This window comes from Daphnia carinata, chromosome 4 (assembly GCF_022539665.2).
Source record: "Daphnia carinata strain CSIRO-1 chromosome 4, CSIRO_AGI_Dcar_HiC_V3, whole genome shotgun sequence".
Lineage (NCBI taxonomy): Eukaryota > Metazoa > Arthropoda > Branchiopoda > Diplostraca > Daphniidae > Daphnia > Daphnia carinata.
The window spans coordinates 9,222,150-9,247,830 of NC_081334.1; the positions used below are offsets into that span (position 1 = coordinate 9,222,150).

The 25,681-nt window shown below is 40.5% G+C and overlaps 7 protein-coding genes and 2 long non-coding RNA genes across 9 annotated transcripts; 6 read left to right on the forward strand and 3 right to left on the reverse strand.

Annotated features, from left to right (window-relative positions):
• The first annotated feature begins 589 nt into the window (after positions 1 to 589).
• Positions 590 to 3,022, forward strand: LOC130692722 (uncharacterized). The gene is made up of 3 exons (XM_057515807.2): positions 590 to 2,124; positions 2,228 to 2,260; positions 2,565 to 3,022. The coding sequence occupies exons 1-3, from the start codon at positions 612 to 614 to the stop codon at positions 3,020 to 3,022; spliced, it is 2,004 nt and encodes a 667-aa protein (XP_057371790.1). The 5' UTR covers positions 590 to 611.
• A 1,297-nt stretch (positions 3,023 to 4,319) lies between these two features.
• On the forward strand, positions 4,320 to 6,528 carry LOC130692747 (uncharacterized). The gene is made up of 6 exons (XM_059495157.1): positions 4,320 to 5,847; positions 5,936 to 5,968; positions 6,088 to 6,120; positions 6,190 to 6,318; positions 6,407 to 6,439; positions 6,512 to 6,528. The coding sequence occupies exons 1-6, from the start codon at positions 4,320 to 4,322 to the stop codon at positions 6,526 to 6,528; spliced, it is 1,773 nt and encodes a 590-aa protein (XP_059351140.1).
• Positions 6,529 to 7,363: 835 nt separating this feature from the next.
• Positions 7,364 to 7,681, forward strand: LOC132087951 (uncharacterized). Its single transcript, XM_059495158.1, has one exon. The coding sequence runs from the start codon at positions 7,364 to 7,366 to the stop codon at positions 7,679 to 7,681; it is 318 nt and encodes a 105-aa protein (XP_059351141.1).
• Positions 7,682 to 7,739: 58 nt separating this feature from the next.
• On the reverse strand, positions 7,740 to 9,553 carry LOC130692750 (prolyl 4-hydroxylase subunit alpha-1-like). Its single transcript, XM_057515832.2, has 3 exons — positions 9,433 to 9,553; positions 8,359 to 8,524; positions 7,740 to 8,292 (listed from the first exon to the last, which is right to left on the reverse strand). The coding sequence occupies exons 1-3, from the start codon at positions 9,484 to 9,486 to the stop codon at positions 8,222 to 8,224; spliced, it is 291 nt and encodes a 96-aa protein (XP_057371815.1). The 5' UTR covers positions 9,487 to 9,553; the 3' UTR covers positions 7,740 to 8,221.
• A 438-nt stretch (positions 9,554 to 9,991) lies between these two features.
• LOC130692752 (prolyl 4-hydroxylase subunit alpha-2-like) lies at positions 9,992 to 10,591 on the reverse strand. Its single transcript, XM_059495159.1, has 3 exons — positions 10,442 to 10,591; positions 10,197 to 10,379; positions 9,992 to 10,132 (listed from the first exon to the last, which is right to left on the reverse strand). Exons 1-3 carry the CDS (start codon positions 10,547 to 10,549, stop codon positions 9,992 to 9,994), a joined length of 432 nt encoding a protein of 143 aa, XP_059351142.1. The 5' UTR covers positions 10,550 to 10,591.
• Positions 10,592 to 13,779: 3,188 nt separating this feature from the next.
• Positions 13,780 to 15,447, forward strand: LOC130692721 (uncharacterized protein K02A2.6-like). The gene is made up of 2 exons (XM_057515806.1): positions 13,780 to 14,019; positions 14,887 to 15,447. The coding sequence occupies exons 1-2, from the start codon at positions 13,780 to 13,782 to the stop codon at positions 15,445 to 15,447; spliced, it is 801 nt and encodes a 266-aa protein (XP_057371789.1).
• A 3,308-nt stretch (positions 15,448 to 18,755) lies between these two features.
• LOC130692751 (uncharacterized) lies at positions 18,756 to 19,619 on the forward strand. Its single transcript, XR_009001531.1, has 4 exons — positions 18,756 to 18,772; positions 18,845 to 19,058; positions 19,117 to 19,248; positions 19,353 to 19,619. It is a non-coding gene; the product is annotated as an uncharacterized LOC130692751 (long non-coding RNA).
• A 1,696-nt stretch (positions 19,620 to 21,315) lies between these two features.
• On the reverse strand, positions 21,316 to 22,649 carry LOC130692749 (serine protease inhibitor dipetalogastin-like). The gene is made up of 3 exons (XM_057515831.2): positions 22,566 to 22,649; positions 22,393 to 22,465; positions 21,316 to 22,328 (listed from the first exon to the last, which is right to left on the reverse strand). Exons 1-3 carry the CDS (start codon positions 22,584 to 22,586, stop codon positions 21,823 to 21,825), a joined length of 600 nt encoding a protein of 199 aa, XP_057371814.1. The 5' UTR covers positions 22,587 to 22,649; the 3' UTR covers positions 21,316 to 21,822.
• Positions 22,650 to 24,879: 2,230 nt separating this feature from the next.
• LOC130692745 (uncharacterized) lies at positions 24,880 to 25,457 on the forward strand. The gene is made up of 2 exons (XR_009001530.1): positions 24,880 to 25,132; positions 25,217 to 25,457. It is a non-coding gene; the product is annotated as an uncharacterized LOC130692745 (long non-coding RNA).
• Positions 25,458 to 25,681: the final 224 nt, after the last annotated feature.

Sequence of the window (25,681 nt, forward strand, 5' to 3'; positions counted from 1 at the left end):
TCCAGAATCCGAAAAAGAGCAAAAATATTACATACCAATAAAGTTGGACAGAGGTATTAGCACCGTGAAACGAAGCTCATCGTAAATCTACTTGTGTCAAGTTTGTACCGCAACATGGTGAGTTAACTAGCACTATAGTACTATTTAGATGCGAGAAGAAGGCGAAAATTACAATTATATTGCTTTGCGTTGATAGAATATGACAGCAAGCCGTTCGGTACGCAAACATTCTGTTAAAAGGTAGCGATGTTTTCTTGCGTTTCAATTGCCATCCCACTGCCATGATAAATTCCCGAAAATCCAATTTCCTTATTGTTTAATTCTTTTTGATACCCACCATATATTAATTGAGCAATGCCAACGACGTGCTGGGCTTGGTGCATTCGGTATAAATACTCTGTATATAAACAAGTTCTTGCATGAAGGTCTGTTCGCACGGCAGAGAACCACTACAGTAAGCAAGGCCCTAGGAAGAAATTTGCTAACAAAAAGTATTGAAATATTTTTAATACTCATATTATCTTTACACTGTATAGATTCATCTGAATTACATAGCCTTATGTTTCTCTTTTCCTTGTTAAGGCGATTGACCAACCATATTCGTGCTGAAGATGGAAGTACCAAGTAAAAAGAGTACTCAGTTAACTGTTGCACTTTTAGTTCTCGCATGGATTTCAAGCATCAACTTGGCCACGGCGGCTACAGCTGAAAACACTGATGGCGTATCGACTAGCAATTCGTCCTTAACGCGAGCAGCTGCGAGTGATTCTACGGTCGAAGACAGCAGGTTTGGTAGAAGTGCGGCCGCCTTCAGTAGCGCATTGAGCGAAGGCTCTTCGAGCGTCGCACAAGAAGCAGGAGCCTCCTGGACAAAGCTTCAAATATCGCCACTTGCTCTAGGATCAATGCCGTACGGTGCGTTCAGAATTAACATTTACGAGCACTCGGCCAATCTACTGGCCAGCACTCCCGAGTCACGCAAACGATACTACTACGCACCGATTGCTCTCTTGGACCACATCAGCGTCTTCAGTTGGTTTAACAACGTTACTGGAGTGCCTGAATTGCGATTCCGCGTACAGCTCTGGCAAGACGAAATCGAGAAGAAAATTACAACTTACACCACCAAACTGTTGCAAAGAACGATTTTACAGGAGCAGGTCGAGGTGATCCCATTCAACAAGGTGATCCTCGTCACAACGTCTCCGTCAAAAGCTTACTGGCCGTCGAACGACTGGATTCCGTATCAATTCCACCAGTCGATCGAGTTCCAACTAACCTGCAACGAAATGATCAAATGTCACCAACTCGCGATCAATATGCGCGTAAATCCCTATCAGTTCTCTCACTTCAAATTGCTTTTTAGTTTGGACTCGCAGACGACGCAGAGGCGCGAGACTGTCATCCGCGTGGAAAGCATTTTGTCTGGCGAAATGATGAGCACACTACATCAACGATACCCAGGCAAGCCCGACGCTCTTTTAACAGCTCAGGACGAGAAGCGATTGTTGACCGAATCGGCCACCAACGTCATTGTCGATTCTTTCGACGATTCCGAGGTCATCACGTCCACGTCCGAAACGCAGATCTATAGCATGTTGAAAGACATGCTCATCAGCGCACGAACAACGATCAAAGATCAGGGAGACGAAATGTGGGAGTCAGTATTCTGGAACGAGGACAACTACAGGCCTGACAAAGCAACCAAAACATGGAACGAGATATACGACAAACTGGACACGGAAACGCAACGTCTCCTAAGAGAGGAGTTCAGCGATTCAAACAGTTACAGTCTTTCAATAGACGTACGCCGACGAATAGTTAAGGTGGCCACATCTGTAAGCGCATCCTGGAGTTCGAGTGGTTTAACCGAAAGCGAAGCCATAGATAAATTCTACCAAGAAACCAAGAACTCTGTGCAATGGGAAGGTGAACAGTTCAAGCCGAAACAAATGGATTTGAGCCGAGTGAACCTGAATGCTTTTCGAGACTCGCAGAACTATCACGACCGAAGTGTTCGCGTTAGTTACTCGATGGCCGTTTTGTCCATCGGAATCAATTTTGCCGAGTACAGTGACCTTCAATCCAAGAACATTATTTTCCAGCTCCAGAAACAAGTTGACGGTAATTGCGTTTGCCATGCCTATATTTTGATGGATTTGGCCCTACCTAGTCCTAAGCTTGTACTTAATTAGATCAAATTTAAATGTACTTTTGAACTTTGTAGATTTGAAATCCTCTCAGAACGCTACTTCAACGAGTAAGTATTTTTTTTTAATTGTATAGGCTACAGTTAATTTCAACTGGGTTGTTTTACATTGTCTACGATTGTTGCCACTTACTTTTACACTTTACCTTTATCTCATTCAAAATGTTTCAATTCGTTCAAGTAAGTATAATTTCTTGCAAAAATACGATTTGTGTACTAAACTAAGGCGGTACATGTTGCCGCTTAGTGGATCGCTTTACTATTGCCAATCTGGCCAAAAGTCTACATGTCCTTACATAAATAGTTTAGAGATGGATATGCATTATAAAATTGTATTTAAATCCTTGAATTCAAGGAATGGCTACCAACGAAAACCGACTCACTTTTCTCGAGACGAAGAAACCTGCCGTCTACTTCAGCGTCTACAGAAATACGTCCTTTAGCATTCAAAACGGGGTCATTCCTTTCCATGGCGCTCGTCTTAACATTGGCAATGGAATGAATACTAGAACAGGAATTTTCACGGCCCCTGAAGCCGGCATTTACGCCTTCCATTTCAACGGGTTCAAATACAAACCATCCGACGGTGTACTAACTGGCCAAAACGGCGCAGTTTACATTGGTTTCTATTTGAACGAGCAGCAGATAGGGAGAGCAGACGGTGGATTGGCAACCGAAACGGGAACACTCGACTACAGTACAATTCTAGAACTCAAAGCTGGTGATCAAGTCAAGCTGATACTTCTCTACGGAATCCTTCACGATTCAGGAATGTACACCCGGTTCTCAGGAGCATTGTTGACAGGGAATTAATTCGATACGCAATCGTGACTGTATTCATCTTCTATAAAAAAAAATGACATGTATCTTTTATTTGTTAAATACAAAATGGGTGAAGGTCTATATTCATTTAGGAACGTAGGGTGCTAACATCAGATTTGATGAAGCAAATGGGTTAGTATAGTTCTACTGCTATAAAGTGAAAAATATAGCAATTTCTGCTACTATATTCATGCGGATTTCTGTTTTTGTTATTACAATAAGGCAATCACAATTCGAATACATTTGGTATGCAGGAATACTCAATGGTGAATAGTTTTGTTGCCAATAAAAGGATGTCATTTTTAACTACATAAATAAAATTTTAAAAATTCTTGACCAGGTCGACTTGAAACAAAAACCAGGTTCTAAAAAAAAAATATACAATGTATTCACGTTTATACTGTATATATAACGTGAAATCAAATTGTTTGAATTACTACCTGTAATTACAATTAGTGGACAGCGGTGACCTTTTCCGAATTGAAACAGGCAATAAAACAATTATATGTCGGTCTATTCAAACGATTGAGAAAAACTGCAAACTGCATATGGAAAGCGGGGTCTTACGAATAAGATTGTCTTATATTGCCCAAGTAGGATTGCCTTATGAATCAATGCAATCTCAAGAACTTGAAAAAGAGCAAAAAAAAAAAGATTGCATACCAAAGTACATACCACGTAGCGACAGAGGTATTAGCACCGAGAAACGAAGTTCATCGTAAGTTCATGCTAGTGGCAGCTCAACACGGTGAATTTCGAAAATGTTTTGCTGTCTTGAGATATAATAAAATTATGACAGAATTATCCTTATATACTGTACATCGTATATCAACTCTAAGAACAAACAAGTAAACTAGCACTAAAGTTCTATTTAGATAAGATAAGAAGGCGAAAATTAATATAATATTGCTTTGCATTGGCAGAATATGAAAGCAAGCCGGTAGGTCAGTAAAAGTTCTGCCATCCCACGGTCATGGCACATTCATGCGAGACCAATTTGATTTATTGTTTAATTGTTTTTAATACCTGCGTATTATTCATTATTTTAATCCGTATATTAACTGAGTAGTGCCGACGGCGTCAGCTTCGCGCATTCGGTATAAATATTCCGTATATAAGCAAGTGCTTGCATGGAGGTCTGCTAACGCGGAAGAGGTCCCAGGAAGAAATTGGCTAACAAAAAGTATTGAAATATCTTTTATACTCATATTATATTTACACTTTATAGATTCATCTGAATTACATTTTCTCTTTTCCTTGTTAAGGCGATTGACCAATCATATTCATGATGAAGATGGAAGTTACAAGTAAAAAAAGTATTCAGTTAGCTGTTGCACTCCTAGCTCTCGCATGGGTTTCAAGCATCAACTTGGCCACGGCGGCTCCAATCAAAAACACTGATGGCGTATCGACTACCAATTTCTCATTAGTGCGAGCAGCTGCGAGTAATCCCACGGCCGAAGACAGTAGCATTGGTAAAAGTGCGGCCGCCTTCAGTAGCGCATTGAGCGAAGGTTCTTCACAATCATCCGGTGTCGCACAAGAAGCAGGATCCTCTTGGACAAAGCTTCAAATATCGCCACTTGCTGTAGGATCAATGCCGTACGGTACGTTCAGAATTAACATCTACGAACACTCGGCCAATCTACTTGCCAGCAGTTCCGAGTCACGCAAACGATACTACTATGCACCGATGGCTCTAATGGACCATATCAACGCCTTCAGTTTGTTCAACAACGTTACAAGAGTGCCTGAATTGCGATTCAGCGTACAGCTCTGGCATGACGAAATCGAGAAGAAAATTACAACTTACACCGCCAAACTGTTAAAAAGAACGGTTTCACAGGAGCAGGTGGAGGTGATCCCATTCAACAAGGTGATCCTCGTCACAATGTCTCCCTCAAAAGATTACTGGCCGTCGAACGAATGGATTCCCTATCAATTCCACCAGTCGGTCGCGTTTAAACTGACTTGCAACGAAGTGATCAAATGTGAAGAACTCGCGAACAACATGCGCGTAAATCCCTATCAGTTCTCCCACTTCAAATTGCTTTTTAGTTTGGATTCACAGACGACGCAGAGGCGCGAGACTGTCATCCGCGTGGAAAGCATCTTGTCTGGTGAGTTGATGAGCACACTTAATCAACGATATCGAGACGAGGCCGATGTTCTACTAACAGCACAGGACGAGAAGCGATTGTTGACCGAATCGGTTACCAACGTCATTGTCGATTCTTTCGACGATACCGAGGTCATCACATCCACATCCGAAACGCAGATCTATAACGTGTTGAAAAATATGCTCATCAGCGCCCGAACAACGATCGAAGATCAGGGAGACGAAATGTGGGAGTCGGTATTCTGGAACGAAAACAACTACAGGCCTGACAAAGCAACCAAAACATGGAACAATATGTATAGCAAACTGGACAAGGAAACTCAACGTCGCCTAAGAGAGGAGTTCAACGATTCAAACAGGTTTAATCTTTCAGCAGAAGTAAACCTATCACTAGTTCAGGTGGCCGGATCTGCAAGGGCAGACTTGAGTAAGAGTGGTTTAAGCAAAAGCGAAGCCATGGATAAATTCTACGAAGAAACCAAGGACTCTGTGCAATGGGAAGGTGAACAGTTCAAGCCAAAACAAATGGATTTGAGCCGAGTGAACCTGAATGATTTACGAGACTCGCGGAACTATCAAGAGCGAAGTGTTCGCGTTAGTTACTCGATGGCTGTTTTGTCCATCGGAATCAATTTTGCCGAATACAGTGATGTTCAAACTAACAGCATTATTTTCCAGCTCCAGAAACAAATTGATGGTAATAGCCTTTGCCATGCCTATATTTCGATGGGTCCTAAGCTTGTACTCAATTAAATCAAATTGAATTGTACTTTTGAATTTTGTAGATTTGAAAAGCTCTCTTAACATTACTTCAACGAGTAAGTATTTTTTTTATTGCATAGGCTAAGTTAATTTCGACTGAATTTTTTTACATCGTCTAATGAATGTTGCCGCTCTTCACCTTTATTTCACTTACAATGCTTTAATGCGTTTTCAGGTTTGAGAACTTCCCAGAACGCTTTAGCTTCAAGTAAGTACAATTGCTTTTCAAATTTGATTTGTGCACTAAACTATTAAGGCGGTGCATGTTGCCGCTAAGTGGATCGTTTTACTATTGCCAACCTGACCAAAGGTGCACATATCCTTTTGTCCATAAGAATCGATTTTTCCGAGTACAATGATGTTCAATCTAACAGCATTATTTTCCAGCTCCAGAAACAAATTGATGGTAATAGCCTTTGCCATGCCTATATTTCGATGGGTCCTAAGCTTGTACTCAATTAAATCAAATTGAATTGTACTTTTGAATTTTGTAGATTTGAAAAGCTCTCTTAACATTACTTCAACGAGTAAGTATTTTTTTTATTGCAATGAATGTTGCCGCTCTTCATTTCACTTACAATGCTTTAATGCGTTTTCAGGTTTGAGAACTTTTTAGCTTCAAGTAAGTACAATTGCTTTTCAAATTTGATTTGTGCACTAAACTATTAAGGCGGTGCATGTTGCCGCTAAGTGGATCGTTTTACTATTGCCAACCTGACCAAAGGTGCACATATCCTTTTGTCCATAAGAATCGATTTTTCCGAGTACAATGATGTTCAATCTAACACCATTATTTTTCAGCTCCAGAAACAAATAGACGGTAATAGCGCTGGCCTTGCCTAGATTTCGATGGGTTTGGCCCTACCTAGTCATAAATTTGTACTTAATTAGATTAAATTGAATTGTACTTGAAAATCTCTCTTGACTTTGCTTCAACGAGTAAGTATTTTTTCTTAATTTTATAGGCTGAGTTAATTTTAACTTGTTTTGTATTGTCCAACGAATATTGCCGCGTACTATTGCTCTTTACCATTATCTCATTTCCAATGTTTTAATACGTTTTCAGGTTTGAGAACTTCCCAGGACGCTGTAGCTTCAAGTAAGTATAATTTCCTTTAAAATTTGATTTGTGCACTAAACTATTAAGGCGGTACATGTTGCCGCTCAGTGGATCGTTTTACGATTTCCAACCCGGCCGGCCAAAAGTGGCCATATCCCTACATAAATAGTTTAGAGATGGATATGCATTAGAAAATTGTATTTAACGCTTAAATTCTTGATTTCAAGGAATCACTACTAACGAAAAACGACTCACTACTAACGAAAAACGACTCACATCTCTCGAGATAAAGAAACCTGGCGTCTACTTCAGCGTTTACAGAAGTTCGTCCTTTAGAAGCCAAAACGCGGTCATTTCCTTCCAGTACGCTCGTCTTAACATCGGCAATGCAATGAATATTGGAACAGGCGTTTTCACGGCCCCCCGAGCCGGCATTTACACCTTCCATTTCAACGGGATGAAACACAAACCATCCGATGGTGAACTAAGGGGCCAAAGCGGCGCAGCTCACATCGGTTTCTATTTGAACGGGCAGTTCATGGGGAGAACAGAAGCTGGAAAAGGAACCAAAATGGGAACACTCTCCTACAGTACAATTCTAGAACTCAACGCTGGTGACCAAGTCAAGTTGAAGCTTCTTTACGGAATCCTTCACGATTCAGGTAATCTTCACACTCGGTTCTCAGGAGCATTGTTGAAAGAGCATTAATTCTGTACGCAATCGTGGCTGTATTTATCTTTTATGAAAAATGGCATGTATCTTTTCTTTCTTAAACACCAAATGAGTGAATGTCTATATTCATTTAAGAACATAGGCTAGTAACATCAGATTTGATGAAGCAAATGGGTTAGAGGTTCTACTGTTATAAAGTGAAAAATATAACAACTTCTGCTACTATATGATGCGGGTTTCTTTTTGTTGTCTTATTACAATAAGACAATCACAATTCAAATACATTCATCACACAGGCATATTCAACTGTGAATCGTTTTCTTGCCAATAAAAGGATTTCACTTTTGAATGCATAAAGAAGATTTAGTAAATTCTTGACTAGGCCAACTTAAAACAAAAACCAGATTTCAAAAAATAATATACTATTACGTGTGACAACCTTGAAGCAATAAAAACTAATGTCAAAACAATATCCATATGCCACAAATTCATAACCTTACATATACGTACCAATAATATAGTCGGTTTTAATTTATTCTCCCCGAAAAATATTTTTTGTCGCAATGACCTCTTTCTTTATTCGTTGGCATCCAGCGTGCAGCGTCTGTTGAAAGTTTGGGCAGTTTCTCGAATCCATTTGTTGCTAACTGTGTAACGGAATCATTTCAATAAATCTAGAAATCTTTGAAAACGAAATGAGTGACGTGACTCACCCCATTTGTGACCCAATAAGACGGGACAGGCTCCGTGAAGAGTTAAAGGATCAGGTTTTCCACTGCGTTTCAAATTGAACCAAAAAGCCGCCCCGCCTCGGACAGGTTTAACCGCGACGCCAGCCCGCGGGAAAGCCGTTGACCCACCGCGTTCCACGTCGTTAAGCTGTAATCGAATGACAATGGTGATCACTTCGATATAAAATGATGCGTTTTGTGTTCCTGCCAAATGTTTCTACCCATCCATCCGTGTAATTACCTATCCCGAATAGCCAGCCGCAAAAACGGTACAAGAAAATTGGAAATATCATCGGAAAAAGCAGAGCCTTGCGGCTAAAATATTGCAGCGTGACTGAAATTGTGTCTAGTACAGCTAATTGCAGACTCCCATAAATTGACGAACAATAGAAGAACATACCTAAGGTACTGGTGTTTTCATCAGGTGCTCACCAGAAGTATGAAAATAAAGCTTCCCATAAACATCATAAAACTTGACTGGTTATTGGGGTGGATCTCTTAACGAACCCGTAAATCTATGCGAAAAAAAAGGCCCTTAATATAAGAATAGCAAAGGCAGAACCATAACCAAACCCAAACAAATACGAAAAGAAACCAGGCGGGAGTGCGTGAAAATGGCTTCAACATGCCGATGTAACAGTTCCCGACTTAAACTGAACGTTCGACATGAACAGCGAGAAACATGCCACATGAAATGTGGTCGATGAAGAACAACCGTCTGATACTCATGTAAAACATAAACGTTGCTATCCGATCACCAGCTGGAAGCTCTCGATGATGCATGTATTTCTTTTTCGCCTAAAACAAAAAACGAAATTGCGAAAGAACTAAGCACGGCATTCAATCAGAAAAAAAAAAAAAAAGTTAGTTCAACCAAAATAAAATCCATTGTTTTTCACATGTTCCGGAGGAAGCGTGTTAAAAGCGTGAGAAAAAGGTCTTTGTGTCTACTGTCCGTTGCCAGGGAAGAAACTATTATTTTTCTATTCGAATTTTATACACGTCGATCTACCCCCTTTTTTAAACATCTAAAGTCTTTTATTTTTTTCGACTTACGTAAAACATGAAAGTAGATATTCTGTCGCCCATTGCAAGTTCTTGAGGTGGCATCTGTCCCACCTGTGAATGGGACCATTAGGACCGCATAAAGTATGTCAGTCATGTCAACAGTGCAAGGTTTAGTTTGAGAAAAGAAGTTGAACAGGTGCGAAATTTAGCGATGCGCCAGCGAATTCATTTCAAATTCTGCAAATGTCTAGACATTGAAACTTAATCTTCCGTTAAAAGAATAAAAGACTTTATCGTGAGAAATCGTGAAGCGTAAACGAATGATTAAATAAAAAATGGCTCGTTTACTTTTGCTAAAGTAAATGTGTCCAACGCGATAAAAAAGATCCCCTTTGTTTGCGCTAAAAAGACATTTTCCAAGCCATCGTGGAATCTGTTACCACTGCCACAATTAAAGAGATCGTCTCAAGGTGACCGCCAACAAATTTGGGAACGATGGGAATGAAAACGCGATCATTGACTGAAAATGCCTCTTGTTCTGGTTGCCTACATACGTTGGAAAAACGCGTCCACTATTAGGAACAAAGAAAAACACGGATCCCTCAATTTAGATGAAGGGAAATTCTACTGGCGCATCACTAGTTAGAATAACAAGTAAAAAATTCAAAGTTGCCTCGAAATCCGCTTTGCCTTTCATCATGTAGTCGTGATGAGGTGCGTAATGACCACCGATCCCGTAATTAGCAACCTAGGCACCAAAGCAATAATTACGAAACAATTTGAGTAAAAAAATTAAGTTTAAAAAAACGAACTTGAAGTAGCTCAGCTTCTTCGTGAATAGGATTCGTTTTCAAGCCAGTAATAAGCGAAATACGTCGAGTTAAACGGTTTAACAGTGGATGTAATCCTTCAGCAAGCCAGGCCGTTTTTGAAGTTCTGACGTTGGAAACTTCATGTCCGGCCCCAGTTCTGCCTTGCACCATCGATCGAGCCAACTGTATTCAATTCAATGTTTTTCGAATCACACACTCATCTTCTTGTAAAGAAATCTAGTTACCAATGGTTTGGCGGATTCTTTAATCGTTTCGATTTCATCATCACTCAGGACATCGTGAAAAGTGTAGATGGCTGGCTCCATTGAATTCTGTTGGATTTTGATAGACATAAGAAGAAAATAAGGCTGGCGACGGGAATCGTACCAGCATTTCAGCTGGATGGTTTCACATCACGTTGCACCTACACATCATTGAGTCGCATCACGATACTCTCCCACAACAAACCAACGCCAAACACCCAACATCAACGCAACAACTCAATTTCATGAAGAACTAGCCTACATTAAATTTCAAACAAACACGTTTGCTAGATGGTATCGATTTTATTTTTACACGTTTTTACACCGAGAGCAACAGAGGCGTAAGGCATAGATGCAGGACTTTAAATTATTCAATCAACTTAGGTTTCATTAATTTAGTAGATTTTGTAGCCTTTGTCGTTGAAAAGGATATGTACAGGGGCGACTGGAAATTCGTATTGGTGGACGAGTGCGACGGGCAAGTGATCTCCTTTGGGTCGTGTTGTATAGTCAGCTGACACTGACTAGTTGTCCGGTAGAGGGCTTGAACAATACAATTAGTCTCAACCAGAACTTAGAGCAGTGCAGACTCCTTTACTACATGGTGTCAGAAGTAAATCTGAAAATATCCGTGCAATCATGGCAGAGTTTGGTCTTCGACCTCCGGGAGCATTTAACTTCGATGATAGTGATCAAGCTTCACAGTGGGATTCGTGGAATTGGTTTTTAAAGGCAACAAAGAAAAACAAGGAGGACGAAGATGTTCAAGTCAGCGTGCTAATCACGTGTCTGGGCCTTGAAGGGGCAAAAATGTATGACTCGTTTGTTTTTGCTGATCAAGGAGACAAACTGAAAATCAATCCGGTACTTCTTCAATTTGAGAATCATTTTCGGCCACAGAAAAGTGAAACGTTCGAGAGATTCAAGTTTATGTCTCACAGATAAGCAGTGGACGAGCCGTTCGACAAATTTTTGGTAGACCTCAAAAGTTTAATAGCATCGTGTAACTACGATACGCAACAAGACTCATTATTGAGAGACCAGATAGTGTTTAGCATCGTTGACAACGACACAAGAGAGCAGTTGTTGTGCCAATCAACACTCGATCTAAAAAAAACTGTAAAAATTTGCCGAGCACGCGAGTCAGCAAGAAAATTGGTCTGTCAAATGCAGCAGGGAACAGAAGCCAGTCAAGCACAAGCGCATGTGAACTTATTGAATTCCAGTAAAGGGTTTTCGAGTACTAGGAAAACACACAGTGCCAAGGAAAGTGCCAACGGATTTCCTTGCCGATACTGCGGAAATCAGCACCCAAGGGGGAAGTGCCCCGCGTATGGAAAGACGTGTGCCAAATGTGGCTTGGAGAACCATTTTGCAAAAGTGTGGAACAGTCAGCACATCACCAAACTTAGCGGGGACAGCCGAAACGCCTTGATAGAACAGAAGGAAAATATAACAATCAACAGCAGCAGAACCAAGCTAACAAAAACTGTTCGTCTCTGCAAACCGATACGGAGGTAACAACGGAAGAATTTCTTATATCATCAATTGTTTCCACAGACATGGAAAACTCATGGTTTGTAGATGTACATGTAGATGGAGTATCAGTAAAGTTCAAAGTGGACACGGGGGCACAATGCAATGTGATGCCCAAACACCTGTATGATTCTGTTGTAAAGACCAAAGTGTTGCAGCCAGGCCCACGAGTGACGGCATACAATCGTCAACCGGTGAGAGTGGTGGGACAACAGCGACTAAACGTCACGTATAAAGGCCTCCAGTTTAAAGTGCTGTGCGTAATAGCTGAGGAGGTGGACATACCAGTGCTGTGGTTGCCGTCATGCAAGCAAATGAACGTTGTTAGATTAGTTGACTCATTGAAAACTCCCCAGGCACTGAACAGCGGTTCGGAAAAGTCAAGGCAAGTCTCAATTAACACTCTTCTCAACTAGTACGTAGCAGTGTTCAAAGGAATCGGCAAACTACCTACCAAACATCACATTCAACTCAAGCAAGGAGTCGCCCCAGTAGTTCGTCCGGCTCGACGAATACCATTCAAAATCAGAAGTGCAGTGTTAAATAAACTAAGTGAAATGGAAAACCTGAGGCTAATTCAAAAAGTCAGTGAACCAACGGAGTGGGTAAATCCAATGGTGGTCGCTAGGAAGTCAAATGGGGACATCAGAATATGTCTTGACCCATATGACCTAAATAAAGCGATAAAACGTCAGCATTTCCAAGTTCCGTCGGCTCAGGAAATATTTTCAAGAATAGGAAAAGCCCGCTATTTTTCAACACTGGACGCGACATCCGGGTTTCTTCAAGTTCAGTTAACTGAGGAGTCGACATTTTTAACCACCTTGGCCACTCCATTCCGAAGGTATCGTTTCTTACGGTTGCCATTTGGGTTATCATCTAGCCCTGAAGCGTATCAGCAAATGATGACAGAATTATTTGGCGACTTACCGGGTGTGGAAATATACTTTGATGATTTTTTTGTGTGGGGGGAAACCCTCGAAGAACATAATTCCCGACTGGAGTTACTGTTCGAACGCTGTGCGAAAGTCAGTTTGAAACTAAATATGGATAAGTATAAGTTCATTCAACCAGAAATCAACTACATTGGTCACATAATCGGCAACAAAGTCCTGAAACCGGATCCTGAGAAAGTGGCCGCTATAACGTCTTTCAAACAGCCTGAAAATAAACAAGATATTCAGCGATCTCTGGGGATGGTCAATTACTTGGTCAAATTCTGTGATACACTCTCTGAAAGAATGTCTCCCCTACGAGTGTTACTCAAAGCGGACACGGAGTGACAGTGGGATGCCAATACTGACAAAGTGTTCGAGAGTATCAAAAGTTCATTGTCTAAATTTCCAGTTCTACGCTTGTTCGACTCATCTCTTCCGGTGGTTTTGTCCGTTGATGGCTCTCCAATAGGTGTTGGTGCGGTGCTTATGCAAATAAGCCAGCCGATAGTTTGCATCCAGAACTCTTACTGACACTCAGCAGAGATACGCCCAGATAGAGAAGGAGCTATTGGCTGTGCAGTTTGGACTACAACATTTTCACCAATACGTCTACGGTCAGACAGTTTCAGTCGAAACGGATCACAAACCGTTAATCGGCATTCATCACAAGCCAATTGCATCGTGCAGTCCTCGCATTCAGCGAATGAGACTTTTAATGCAAATATATGATTTTGAATTAGTGTATAAACCTGGAAAAATGTACACGTGGCAGACGCTCTCAGCAGAGCACCGGAGACACGACAATATGTGGAGGATCCCGCTCAACGCAGTGACGAGTGCGTAAACATGGTAGTCTTGTCTTTAGCAGTGACACCAACTTCTCAGGAAAAGTTTGTAGCAGCAACAGCAGCCGATCCAACTCTAAATATGGTAGCAGATTTAGTTCGCAAAGGTTGGCCAGAACACAAGAAGAATTGGCATCCCGCGGCTAAACCATTCTGGTTACATCGCAGTGATCTAAGTGAGTGTGGAGGTCTACTCCTTAAAGGAGAACAAATCGTTGTCTCAGTGGCCCTCCAACCAGAGGTTTTACGACAGATACATGAAGGGGCACCTCGGAATATCCAAATGCATTGAACGAGCGAAGCTAACGGTGTATTGGACAAACTACGTTGACCAAATAACAAACATGGTCGAGGCCTGTAGCATGTGTCAAGAACATAGACATCAGAACTCTAGTGTAACGAAGCCAAATAGACATCTTCAACATATACTTCTTCTTCAATCTTTATTAATCATCAAGGGTGAACATATTAATTGCACCACAACATACGCAGCCCGGCTGACCTAGATGAACACCTGCAAGCTGATTCACGCAGACGATACGTCACCAATGTCACACCATATTGAACGCGTCTTTTGATTGGTTAACCGCGTGAAGCCTACAAGCTCCTCCCAATCACGCCACTTTACAAGATGCAAAGTTTCTTGGTTAACCCAGCATCTGAGGAAGATCAGACTAAAACTTCCAGCCGATTCGAGTAGTTGCCTGAAAGCATTTCCTTACTTTATTAATGTTATTGTGCTTGAATTTGTGCCGTTTACTTAACATTTTATTCGCCGAGTCAGTCCAGTAAAACTGTTTAGACTTAGAATTATTCGCGGTGATTTGATTGTCTAGTTCCATTTATTTTGAACAATTGTTTGTGTATCGCTCTCGTGGAAGTTGCATATCACGTTCGCCTTGTGTCGTTTTTCTTCTCGTTCTCTATACGTGTGAACACGGTAAGACCCAATTATATTTGTTTCTTTTAACTTGTTTCTTGAATGTTTCTTCTTCTTCTTTGTTCTTTGTCTTTTTAACCCTTGTGTCTTAGCTGATATAATACATACATCATTGTGGGTAAAACGCTTGAGTTCGGTGTATTTCCTTATTGTCTTAAATACGTAAAGTCGATCTTCCCACACGGGAAGATGCTTTACACTAGTCAGCCGTGCTTCCCTGTCGCAATTCCCGATTACGCCTTTCATAAAGTGGCAACAGACCTCTATGAAATACCAGGAGTTCGTTATCTCCTAGTGGTAGATTATTCTAGCAAGTGGCCGTGCGCGGCTCAGTTACGTGGAATTTCTAGTGCATCGGTGGTGGAAGAACTCAACCGCATCTTCGTTGACTTTGGCTTTCCTGAACAACTTGTCTCAGACAATGGAAAACAGTTTGATTCGTCGGAGTTCCGGCGATTTTGCAGCCGTCATGACATCCGTTTAACAACATCCAGTCCTGAGTATCCTAAATCAAACGGATTAGCGGAAAGGACAGTGCAGACTGTCAAAGAATCCTTCATAAAATCAAAAGGCGAAGGCAAAACCCTCCTCCATGTACTACAAGTCCTTCGGTCCACACCAGTGGGCAACGGGTTGCCAACTCCAGCTGTGTTACTCCAAAAGCGCAATCTTCATGGCGGGTTGTTGTTCACTAAACGAGCTCTGACGTTCAAAGAAGTTGATGAGTAAGCCGTGAAAGCCCTACTCCAACGCCGCCAAGCAAATCAAGCGTTTAGTTCGTCAATGCAGACAAAGGCCCTTCCCGTTCTGACGGTAGGCATCCCCGTTCGGGTACGGATCTAAAAAAAATGGGTTGAGGGCGTGGTGAAGTCAGTGTGCCCGCAACCGAACTCGTACATCGTGAGCACCAATTGTGGCCGTCTATTAAGGCGAAATAGGCAGGCGATAAATGTAAGCAAAGCGGCCCTGAGTCAGTTTAAAAAACCGACAACTGTGGGAACCGAAGATTCTCAACGGCCTCGTCCAGTTAACACATCTAGAGTGATCAGAGCATCGGCACCCTTTCTGAGGGATTGGAACTCAACAGTTGTAGATCCCTATGCAACAACATTCACAAACCGCAATGTCAATCTGGACCAACACCAAGCGGTTGAGAATCTGAACAGCCCGGAGGACTCCAGGGAAGCGTCTTCCCGTGAGAGAAGACTGACTTTACGAATTAAGACAATAAGAAAATACACTGAACTCAAGAGGCGTTTTTACCCACAATGATGCATGTATTATTCCAAGCTAGGACATAAGAATTAAAAGGACAAGAGAACAAGGAAGAAGAGGGAACATTCGGGAAACAATTGGAAGAAAGAGACAATCGTAATTGGGTCTTACCGTGATCACCCGTATAGGAAAACGAGAAGAAAACGACACGAGGCGAGCTTGGCAACTCAACTTCCACACGAGCGATACGCAAAAAATAGTTCAAACAGGCAAGACTGGTCAATCGAATGTCAGGAATAATTCTAGGTGTGAACGAGTTTAAACTAAACTGACTTAGCTAATGAAACATCAAGTAAGGCACAATATAACTAATAAAGTGAGCGGAATGCCGCTAGGCGACTACTGGAATCGGCTGCAAGTTCTAGTCTGATCTTCATCAATAGCTGGGTTGACCACGGAACTTTGCATATTGCAAAAGTGACGTGATTAGGCGGAGCTTGTACACTTCACGCGGCAGCCAATTGAAAGACGCGTTCGACGTGGCATGGTGTTGTGACGTATCGTCTGCGTGAGTCAGCTGCAGGTGTTCGTTTAGGTCAGCCGAACTGCGTACATGGTGTTGCAATTTCCATGTCCAGACTTGCATGTACTACTGAAGCAAAGCGAGAGATGTTAAAAGTATTGTATTCCGCTTCGTTACAGTTCCATGGGTTTGAACCAGCAGCCCAGAGCCCTTCCCCTACTAGAGGGTCCTCAAGACGTTCAAATTCCATGGAAGCAAGAGTCTCATTCCAGAATCAACAACGCCCAAATAGATCTCGCTCGGTGTGTTCGGGCGATGAGAGAGTGACCCGTTCCGGTCTTAGATATGGAATCAACAAATAGCCCTAATAGTAATTCAATACGGTCAAGAATCAAGTTAATCTCTATCCCAGACTAGCGCTCCACCAAGTAATATTGTCAACATTCACTGTATGTCTATTGACTCAGATTGTATTGTTTTGTTTTGTTCCTTGTTTCGTTAATAAAGAAAGGGAGATGTTGTATAGTCAGCTGACACTGACTAGTTGACCGGTAAAGGGCTTCAACAATACAATTAGTCTCAACCAGAACTTAGAGCAGTGCAGACTCCTTTACTACAGGTTGGAAACCGGCTTCATCAGCGGCCCAGGTCAAAGTGATTTCTTGGCCTTCAGGAGAAACCCAGTAAGAGAATCCCTTGTTGGTGTTGCCTAGGATTTCACCATACAATTCTTTGCCGTAAGAATCGTAAGTGACTCCTTGCATCTTCTTCTGGACCTGAGACTCTACAAGAGTTGTGTAGTCAGACTGGGCATCGCTGTGGGTTAATAGAATTTATTTTTTTTAATATATGGATATTTTAAAACCATATGTTGGTGAGTATAAGGTAATGCACCTATCTCCATTGACTGCTGACATTGAGGTTGCGCTCGTCAGATTGGCTAGTGATGGTAATGTCGATGTATTTGTTTTCCTTGTTGTAGCTTGGTGCAGGGTAGGCTGGTTCAATGTAGGTTGGTGAAGGGTACTTTGATGCAGGGTAGCTTGGGGCAGGATAGCTGAGAGCTTTGTATTCCGGCTTGTAGCTGGATGGTACGGCGGCAGCAACAGCTAAGAATGCGGCGACAAAGAACTGTCGGGAATCTCGTCGTTAGCTTAAAGTTCAAAGTTTTTCCACTTTAAGAAGAATTAAAAATAAAAGCCTTACCAGCTTCATGTTGTACTATGTTAGTTTGGTAAACAACTGATGGTTTTTTGTTCTCCGTTTCTGGGCTTTTATAGTGATGTGGATGGTACGTAATATGCAGTCGGGCATTGAGTTGACCTAGTTGTTTTGGCTGCCAGCTTTCGTTCAAGTAGTATATGCTTGGGCGTTGTGCAAAATATTCTGCATTTTCACTTTTCATACTAACCACTTTATAAAATGTTTCTGTTCCTCGCGATAATCTATTCTACCACACCGTCAACATTTTTACACTTCAACAGCCCAGTTTCAGTCAAAGGTACTAAAACGTGTCAATGCGTTGTATAAAAGTACTGCATTTCTTAAAACTGGGCATTTTGATTTCCGGTTCTTCTTCAAAATGAAAATCTTTGCGGAAATCAAGAGAACGGTTGTTAATTCCTCAATAAACAACTGCAGAAGTATAAGTACAACCACGGAGATATTGCTAGCTATTCGATTCATGCAATCAGTGCACTGCAAGAGCTATGGCCTGGAATGTAAACTATAGTTAACCACCATAGGCGTATATCCTGCCCCAACTTATTTTACATGCTATAATATTTCATAACTTTCCAACACGTAACTCGAACAGGTTACTTTGATTTGTGACTTTGATGTGCGTGATTTATTTAAATATAATAAAAATATTTGTGAAGTTCAACAAACCCATCAGAGTGGGATTGGTTGTCATATCCGTATTAATTCACCGTTTATAATTCATGTGGGCACCTAATTTCCTCGTTATTTAAACTGTCGTGACAATTGCGCCACCCTTTACCGCCATTCTCATTTTCCCTTGCAATTAGAATTAGATCGACATTCATCAGTAGAGCTTATATACGCAGCAACGGTGCTAGCGAACCAACACCGTTGCCAAACATAACTCCAAAGAGAAGACATTTACTGCAACAAAGCCAAATAAGTATTATTTTTTTTAAATTAAATAGTGGTTTAAAGTACAGGATAAATGACGAATTTAAAACAGTTCCAGAGCCTATGCAGCTAGAAAGACCGCGCTCTACGATAATTGCATTTTACAAGCCCCTGACGGGTAACAGCTTTGCACTTGTGACTATACAAGAAAGCAACGTGGTAACAAGAAAACATTCATATTCCATTAAAAATGTAAACAATATGTTTCAATAATTATACATCTGCTTGTAGGTACGTTGCAAAAGTCCGAGGTGAAGTGGTTAGCGAGAAACCAATGACAGTCCGTTTGAATTTTGAACCGTCTGGACGACCATCGTCAGAATAGGATCGATATTATCTTACGGACAAAGTTAACAAGTGTGTTGTGTGTGGTCAATCGGAGTCGTTTCTTAGGAAAAACATCGCTCCTCATGAATATCGAAAACATTTTCCCGACCACTTGAAGGTATTGAATTATTTCACATCAAATGTTTTTTTCTGTTTATCAATTCCTTTTTCAGTAGGACCATAAAAGTCACGATATGTGGCTGCTTTGCATTGAATGCCACACAGTTTGCTACAGCCATGAGAACACTATAAGGAATGATTTGTCATTGAAGGTCGACGCTCAAATTGGTACCGAAAGGGACGTTAAGGTTAGTCACCTCCGTTTGTGAATTTTACCACTGCGATATTTTTAAAAAATTCAATTTTAGTAGTATAGAAAGTTTTTAACGAATCATTCTTTTTCTATTTTTAGACAAAACTCGATAAAAGACTGAGTGGTGTCCAGAAAGCTGCAAATGCCTTAATCCTTAACCGACATGCAATTCCATCTGACAGAGCAGCAGTATTAGAGGATGTCATAAAAATTTACTATGAAGTAGAAAAGCTGACACCAGAGATCCTGGAGATGACCAAAATTCTCGAAGTTCATTTGCCCAATTCTGACTACGTTCCTCATGGTTTAAAAGTAGTTCGCTATTTTGAACAGGAGCATCATGGTGGATTGTTGGCATCGGAACGCCTGTGGGTGTGCATTAGTAAAGTCCCTGGGATCAGTAAAGCAATCGACTGATGATGATGAAAGGTATTGTACGTGTCGCCAGGAAATCCACCATTAATAGACAACGTCTTCACCTTTGTGAAAACTCCTCTTTGCTCCGCCATTTAGACTGAGAAACACGTTCGCTATCACCTTGCTCTCAACATAATTTTGAAAATCAAACTGTTGTATCAGCAAATACATGTGCTCTAGTAGTTAAATTATAAAATAATTTAAAGCAAATTCGGAGTTTTTGAAATCATAACAAAAATCAAGGTTAATGACAAGGTCATTAAAGAATATACAATAATTTCGAACTTTTTGCATGAAAAAAAAGGTTCGTGAAAAAAGGCGATTCCTGAAGTTGCCCATCGGCACTGACGGTTTAAATCGGGTTGACCCATGGGGCTCCGTCAAGAGAAGGGTTGATTCGGGTCGAAAACTGACCTTGAAATAAGGGTGTGTTTCGAGATAAGCCCGCGAATCCCATAATTTTTCATGAGTGTTGTTCAAAAGGAACAGAAACCTATGTTCAGCGAGCGCAAAGCGAACTAACTACCGGCAACTATGTCTTCGCCAATGGGCTATCCTACAATTTTAGCACTTTACTATATTGTCACGCGTAGAAATTGTACGTATCCCAAACGTAGTTGGGATAGACGTTTGTTTATCGTAAGCATGATTTGTACGAAGTAAGTAGAGACGTTTATTGCCTGTGTGAGAGTTTGGTTGGTTTGGGAGCGTGTGCGTGTGTGTGGAAGTTGGCTCTGTGCTACGAGTTGGCTGTGTATTAGTATGTGTGCACGTGTAAGAGTTTGATTTGTGCCCTATCCGGTTTATGCTAGTATGCCTCGGCATGTGTGCTTGTGTTCTTTGACGCGGTGGGGTGACGGACACTATTAGCGTAGTTGAGTGTGTAGTAGTCGCTGACAGTGGAGGTAGGTCAGTGCGCTGTGCTGTCGTATTGTGATCAGCCAGTGAACTGACTGGCATCCTCGTCGGGAACTTTAGCAACGTGAACGGCCCCTGATTGCGTAATCGTGACAATATTTAAACTAGAATAAGCTTAAGGTATTCACGGTTGAGTGCCTTCGGGAACTGCCCCCGAGGCCATGCCCGTGCTCCTTTTTGGTCCGTAGACCGAGGCGGAAGTAAGTTCCTCATACAATGGAATAAAATGTACTTGCTGCCACCTAGTTTTTACCACCCCCAGGTTTTGCCACCCAGTTGCATGCCACACAATTTGCTACAGCCATGCATATAAAATAAAATTTATTTGCTACAAGTTTTCAATTAGATTTTTCGTAATTTTTCAAGTTCTTGTAGCTACCAACTACAAATTTTATGTTCTCAAGATTTTATGCTTGCTTTAATACTATGAGCGGGTACTGAGTCTTTGCAACGCGTGCTTGTTATTAAAACACCGTTTAAACTTGTGTCGGACGTTATTTTCATCAAATAGTAAAAAAAAAAAGTTTTGAAAATGAAAACTCAAGTCGCATTCTGTTCCTTTACCTGTGTTCATCGGGTACTTTTCGTCTCCGATAACGTTGTCTGGTAAACGGGTCGAATAATTTCTTGCGTCAGTGAAAACAACGTAGATACGCATTTGCACACATCTGGCACTTTTAATTTACTTCAATGCGTCACGGAGAAAACATAACATGAAATTGCTTACTACGTTTCATTCTTGTATTGCGTCATTCCATGATTTTTCTACGTTCTAGGAACTCATTTAGGTAACAGGTTTTTTTCATTTAGTGAACTTAAAAAATACATTGCAAGAGAAAATTTGAGGCTGCCAGGAACACATAAACTTTTATTTATCTAGCCATTCTTCTTTCGACATCTGCATTGAAAATGTTTCTGAAATTTTTTTCAAGGTAATAGTAAACCATTTTCACGCAAACTCCGTACCAAGAAGCTGAAAAGATAAACAGGGTAGCAGCAAGATTTCCATTTTCTTAAAACAAAATTATTTTTTTTTAAACCATATAAACTGACTCGTAGCAGTTTATTTTGATTTGCAATAGAAATTAAACATAGGGAGTCGATACATTCCTTTATTTAGACTATGGAAATATACTTGAAAATTTTTCTCACATTCCATTTTGCCAATTCTCTTTTAAAATATGAGTCACATTTTATCACTTGTTAGCTGGTGCCCGCTGGTTGTCCCCATTTATTAGCATGCACCGTTGCGAGCAACAGTTACAGACGACTTGATCGTTCCACATTTAGTGATTTCGTTTTTGAAACAATCTATGTTAGAGTACGTATTGCCATCAGTACCGCAAACTGGGGCATAATACTGTGCACAAGCACACATTTTTTCTGACGGTTTGTTCACTTGCTTGCATTCTCCATCATAGGCCTTCTTAACCGTTGAATCAAGAACAGTCCCGCATTTGGTAATTTCAACTTCCATGCAGTTCTCATTGTCGTAGGTTTTCCCGTCCGTGCCGCAAACAGGGGCGTGCAAAAATGTACACCCGCATTCAGCAGCTTCTCTTCTTCCTCTTTCCTTCGCCTGTTTGCATTCACCGTCATAAGCTTTGCCAAGGCCAACGGCAGTATTTTGTTTTGTTAGGCACTGGAGGGCACACGCATTACCGTAAGTATTCCCGTCCGTACCGCACACTGGATCATACTGTAACGTGCAGATGCATACGTCTGGCTGATCAATCGAAGCTGCATAGTTATAACATTATCAGCTTTATTAATGGAATCGGTTATTTTCCTGAACAAATCGTACCTCCGAAAACACTAGGCTGATTGCTGGTTAGAACGATGAAGGCGATTAAGACCGAAGCAGGGCTGAAAATTATCTATTAGCAGAAATACAATATTGCGTGTATTTTAGTTAGAAATAAAAATTCGTTTGCGATGTTTTTGGTACTTGAGAGTTCGCGCACAATGAGTACGTACCTGTGAAACGACTTGACGCATTTTCAAGTTTTAAAGTTGAAATATCAAGAGTGGCAAGGAAGACAGGAGTTTACAATGTGAAAAGGCCATGTGGCAATAGATACCTTTATATATAGCCGTCCCAAAATGACGATGTCATGGCGTTCGTGCTCGTTCAATAACAAACGCCCAGCGCCCTAGGGGAAGGTTTCCAACAAATCCAAGAATAGAAAATCCGCGTTTTATTATTGTAATAACCCGGCAATGACTGCAGTTTCTGTTACTTCTTTCAGTATTACCGATTCTGGGAAGCAATGTGAGGTAGGCTAATCCCATTACCCAACTTTTCGTTCATGAACCAGTTGTAACGTCCACTGCCATCGAGGGGTGGATCTCAACATTATATACTACTACTAGTGTAAAGGGAAAGCCTTCAACGTAAAATTGTGCAAAACAAAATGCATTTTTCAATCATAAAGCCTGGCGACTACTTTTAAACGTGGTGCGCCGATGAACAAGAACAGAATTATGAATTATGCTGTACGAAATATATTCACAAGTATGACAACATATATTTTTAATAGAATGGTCAGGGGGTAGAGACGAACTAGACACCCCTTTGGCATCGGTTGGTTGCAGTTGGATCTTCATCGTCTCTATTGAATCCCCAAATAACATTTTGTCTGATCCAACTTCGTTTTTCCCTAAACCTGGGATCGCATGACAATGAAAACTGGTTTTGGCAACATGGTCTCAGTACATATGTACTAAATAGTACATAGTTGCAGATGCACTTTTTCTTATGGGCTAAACGCGCAAGGCGTTATTCAATTGTTTTTTGGTATGCTGTCTGCTTGTAATTTTTCCGCGCGGAGGGCGCGATAAAACGTAGTTTTCCACGCGGAAGGCTCGATAAAACGTAATTTTCCACGCGGAATGTGGAAAAAAGATCCTTAAAATTGTAAATTAAATGAGAACCGTCGAAATAAATTTGTTTAACTTATCTTAGTTAATTTCTGCGATTTTCTATCTAAGACGGATATTAAGATTCCCTAGCTGCAAACAAAATTTAAATACTTACTTATAATTACAATTTTTTACACCTACTTACAATTTGAACTTGGCGCGGTAAGAAAATGGCCGCCATACTGATTTGTCAAAAACCACTTTTTCAAGCGTAATTTTTGGGGTTAAATGTAGCATCTTAAAATCAATCGTTTATGTAACAACTTTTTCCTGGAATCACCAGCAACAAAAATATTATAATGATTTCATATTTTGACGAAGATTACGCATCAAACGACCAATGCAAAGTTTCGTCTTTTTCACACACCCCCTCCCCTTTCTAAAATCATAAAAGCCTTGAATAATTATGTACGAGGAAAATAAACAGTCAAAATTGACAAATTTTGCATCAATCGATAGCTCTTTTCAACAGCTATCTATTTCTATGAAATTTATGTTAAATTTTCAGAAAAGGAAAAAGTTTAAGCGTAATATCTATTTTTTTGTTTTTATCAGTTGTGTCCATTACAACCTTAGATGGAAAAACAACAAAAACACATTTTGCCTTTAAGATTTTTCTATTTGAAAATGTTGATTATAATTACCTAAAAATGGATAGCCCTTACCAAGGGCTATCGATTTATATTATGTTTATATTATTTATATATTAAATCAGCGAATATCGTAATTAATTTTGCTGACAAATAATTAAAAATTTGTATCTCTTATATTCGTTTATTTCAATTACTATAACTATTGTACATATATATAATAGTAATATATATATTATAATTGTATGTATGTATAAATATATATATATAATTGTAATATACTGTATATATGTGCATTTATTACATTGTAGTATTTATATACATTATCATAGTATTGTAAATATAAATTTATATAAAACGAATTCATATTATTCGCTTCGAAAAAATTAAGACATGCGCTACACGCATTTTTGTTTAACTGGTTTAACTTTAACGGTTTAACCATTAAAGCAACCAAATCAAAGCCCTAGGGGCGACAACACACACTTTCCCCATAAAGAAAACTGTAGGCGCGATTATGTACTAAGTAGTACATATTGCCTCGCGACCAGCCTGAGTTTTGGAGGTCGATGCGTACTCCGAGATTTCAACTTTCACATACCAAATTCAGCCCGAGGCTATAACTCTAAGCCAATAGCATAACAGTGAAAAACAATAACTACATGTGCAAAACGAAATGAAGGTATATCGCTTCGTGTTATCTTCTGCGTCCAGCGCAGTATGAAAAAAGTCGGACGAACATTTTCGCCTTCCAGACGCGATATGATCGATTAACCTTCAAAAGCCCGCAGATTTTCCAAGGTAAACAAACCACACGTGCGTCTAGCGTGGAAGACGAATGGCAACTTTCAAAACGAATCAACGTTTGCTACGCATTGCGAAAAGTTAGTAACATGCTGCTCATGTTTCAAACTAAGACCATGGCCGTTTATTTTGTTTACGACACCATTTCTCCGCCAAGATTTTCCGAGAAAATCGAGCAAATTTCACATAGGATGATTAGTTGTGGACATTGCATCTGTGTTTGTGCAGGTATCATTAAACAATTTCCAATGATATACCCATATTGCCTTAAATCTTCCTGGTTTATGAAAACAAACGTTTTTTTCTGAACAGTTTTTAACAACTTGCCAAAAGGCCCTTAGGCGTTGTATGCAAGCAGCTTGCGATAGTTGAGTGGCTCCAAAAGTGAATCCGAAATGACGTCTTGAACAGCAGAAACACGGCTTTCCTTCACATTTAACCCGCCATCTGTTTGCCTCGCATAGTAACAAGCATATCGGAATTGCATTAAATTAAAAACTTAATCGTCTTTCGAGTAGACTACAAGCCCCAGAGCACTTGTCTTCGTTTAAAAGCATTTCTTTTGGTGTCTTTTTTTTTAATGCCAAAGGAACGGGTTCCGAATATCTATTACTGTCATGTTTCTTTTTCGCAGTGCATCGTAATTAGAGCTACCTGAAGCCAAAGTGGAGTACAGTATGGTTGCATTTCATCCAATTTCGTTGAGCTTACTTGGAGATATAACAACAACCCGTTTTTGAAATTTACGTTTCTTTAATTAGAAGGCCAAAAAATAAA

Bases quoted from the DNA above. Each gene is read 5' to 3' on its own strand.
- LOC130692722 (XM_057515807.2), top strand. From the start codon at position 612: ATGGAAGTACCAAGTAAAAAGAGTACTCAGTTAACTGTTGCACTTTTA. The intron at 2,125-2,227 runs GTAATTGCGTTT...TGAACTTTGTAG, and splicing joins GCTCCAGAAACAAGTTGACG to ATTTGAAATCCTCTCAGAAC. The intron at 2,261-2,564 runs GTAAGTATTTTT...CTTGAATTCAAG, and splicing joins TCAGAACGCTACTTCAACGA to GAATGGCTACCAACGAAAAC.
- LOC130692747 (XM_059495157.1), top strand. From the start codon at position 4,320: ATGAAGATGGAAGTTACAAGTAAAAAAAGTATTCAGTTAGCTGTTGCA. The intron at 5,848-5,935 runs GTAATAGCCTTT...TGAATTTTGTAG, and splicing joins GCTCCAGAAACAAATTGATG to ATTTGAAAAGCTCTCTTAAC. The intron at 6,319-6,406 runs GTAATAGCCTTT...TGAATTTTGTAG, and splicing joins GCTCCAGAAACAAATTGATG to ATTTGAAAAGCTCTCTTAAC.
- LOC132087951 (XM_059495158.1), top strand. From the start codon at position 7,364: ATGAATATTGGAACAGGCGTTTTCACGGCCCCCCGAGCCGGCATTTAC.
- LOC130692750 (XM_057515832.2), bottom strand. From the start codon at position 9,486: ATGCCACCTCAAGAACTTGCAATGGGCGACAGAATATCTACTTTCATG. The intron at 8,525-9,432 runs GTAAGTCGAAAA...ATTCGATTACAG, and splicing joins TATCTACTTTCATGTTTTAC to CTTAACGACGTGGAACGCGG. The intron at 8,293-8,358 runs GTGAGTCACGTC...TCCGTTACACAG, and splicing joins CTTATTGGGTCACAAATGGG to TTAGCAACAAATGGATTCGA.
- LOC130692752 (XM_059495159.1), bottom strand. From the start codon at position 10,549: ATGTCTATCAAAATCCAACAGAATTCAATGGAGCCAGCCATCTACACT. The intron at 10,380-10,441 runs GTAACTAGATTT...AATTGAATACAG, and splicing joins AAGAATCCGCCAAACCATTG to TTGGCTCGATCGATGGTGCA. The intron at 10,133-10,196 runs GTTCGTTTTTTT...TTTGGTGCCTAG, and splicing joins AAGAAGCTGAGCTACTTCAA to GTTGCTAATTACGGGATCGG.
- LOC130692721 (XM_057515806.1), top strand. From the start codon at position 13,780: ATGGTAGTCTTGTCTTTAGCAGTGACACCAACTTCTCAGGAAAAGTTT. The intron at 14,020-14,886 runs GTTTTACGACAG...AAATACGTAAAG, and splicing joins CAGTGGCCCTCCAACCAGAG to TCGATCTTCCCACACGGGAA.
- LOC130692749 (XM_057515831.2), bottom strand. From the start codon at position 22,586: ATGCGTCAAGTCGTTTCACAG. The intron at 22,466-22,565 runs GTACGTACTCAT...TTCTGCTAATAG, and splicing joins TGCGTCAAGTCGTTTCACAG to ATAATTTTCAGCCCTGCTTC. The intron at 22,329-22,392 runs GTACGATTTGTT...ATAACTATGCAG, and splicing joins TCAGCCTAGTGTTTTCGGAG to CTTCGATTGATCAGCCAGAC.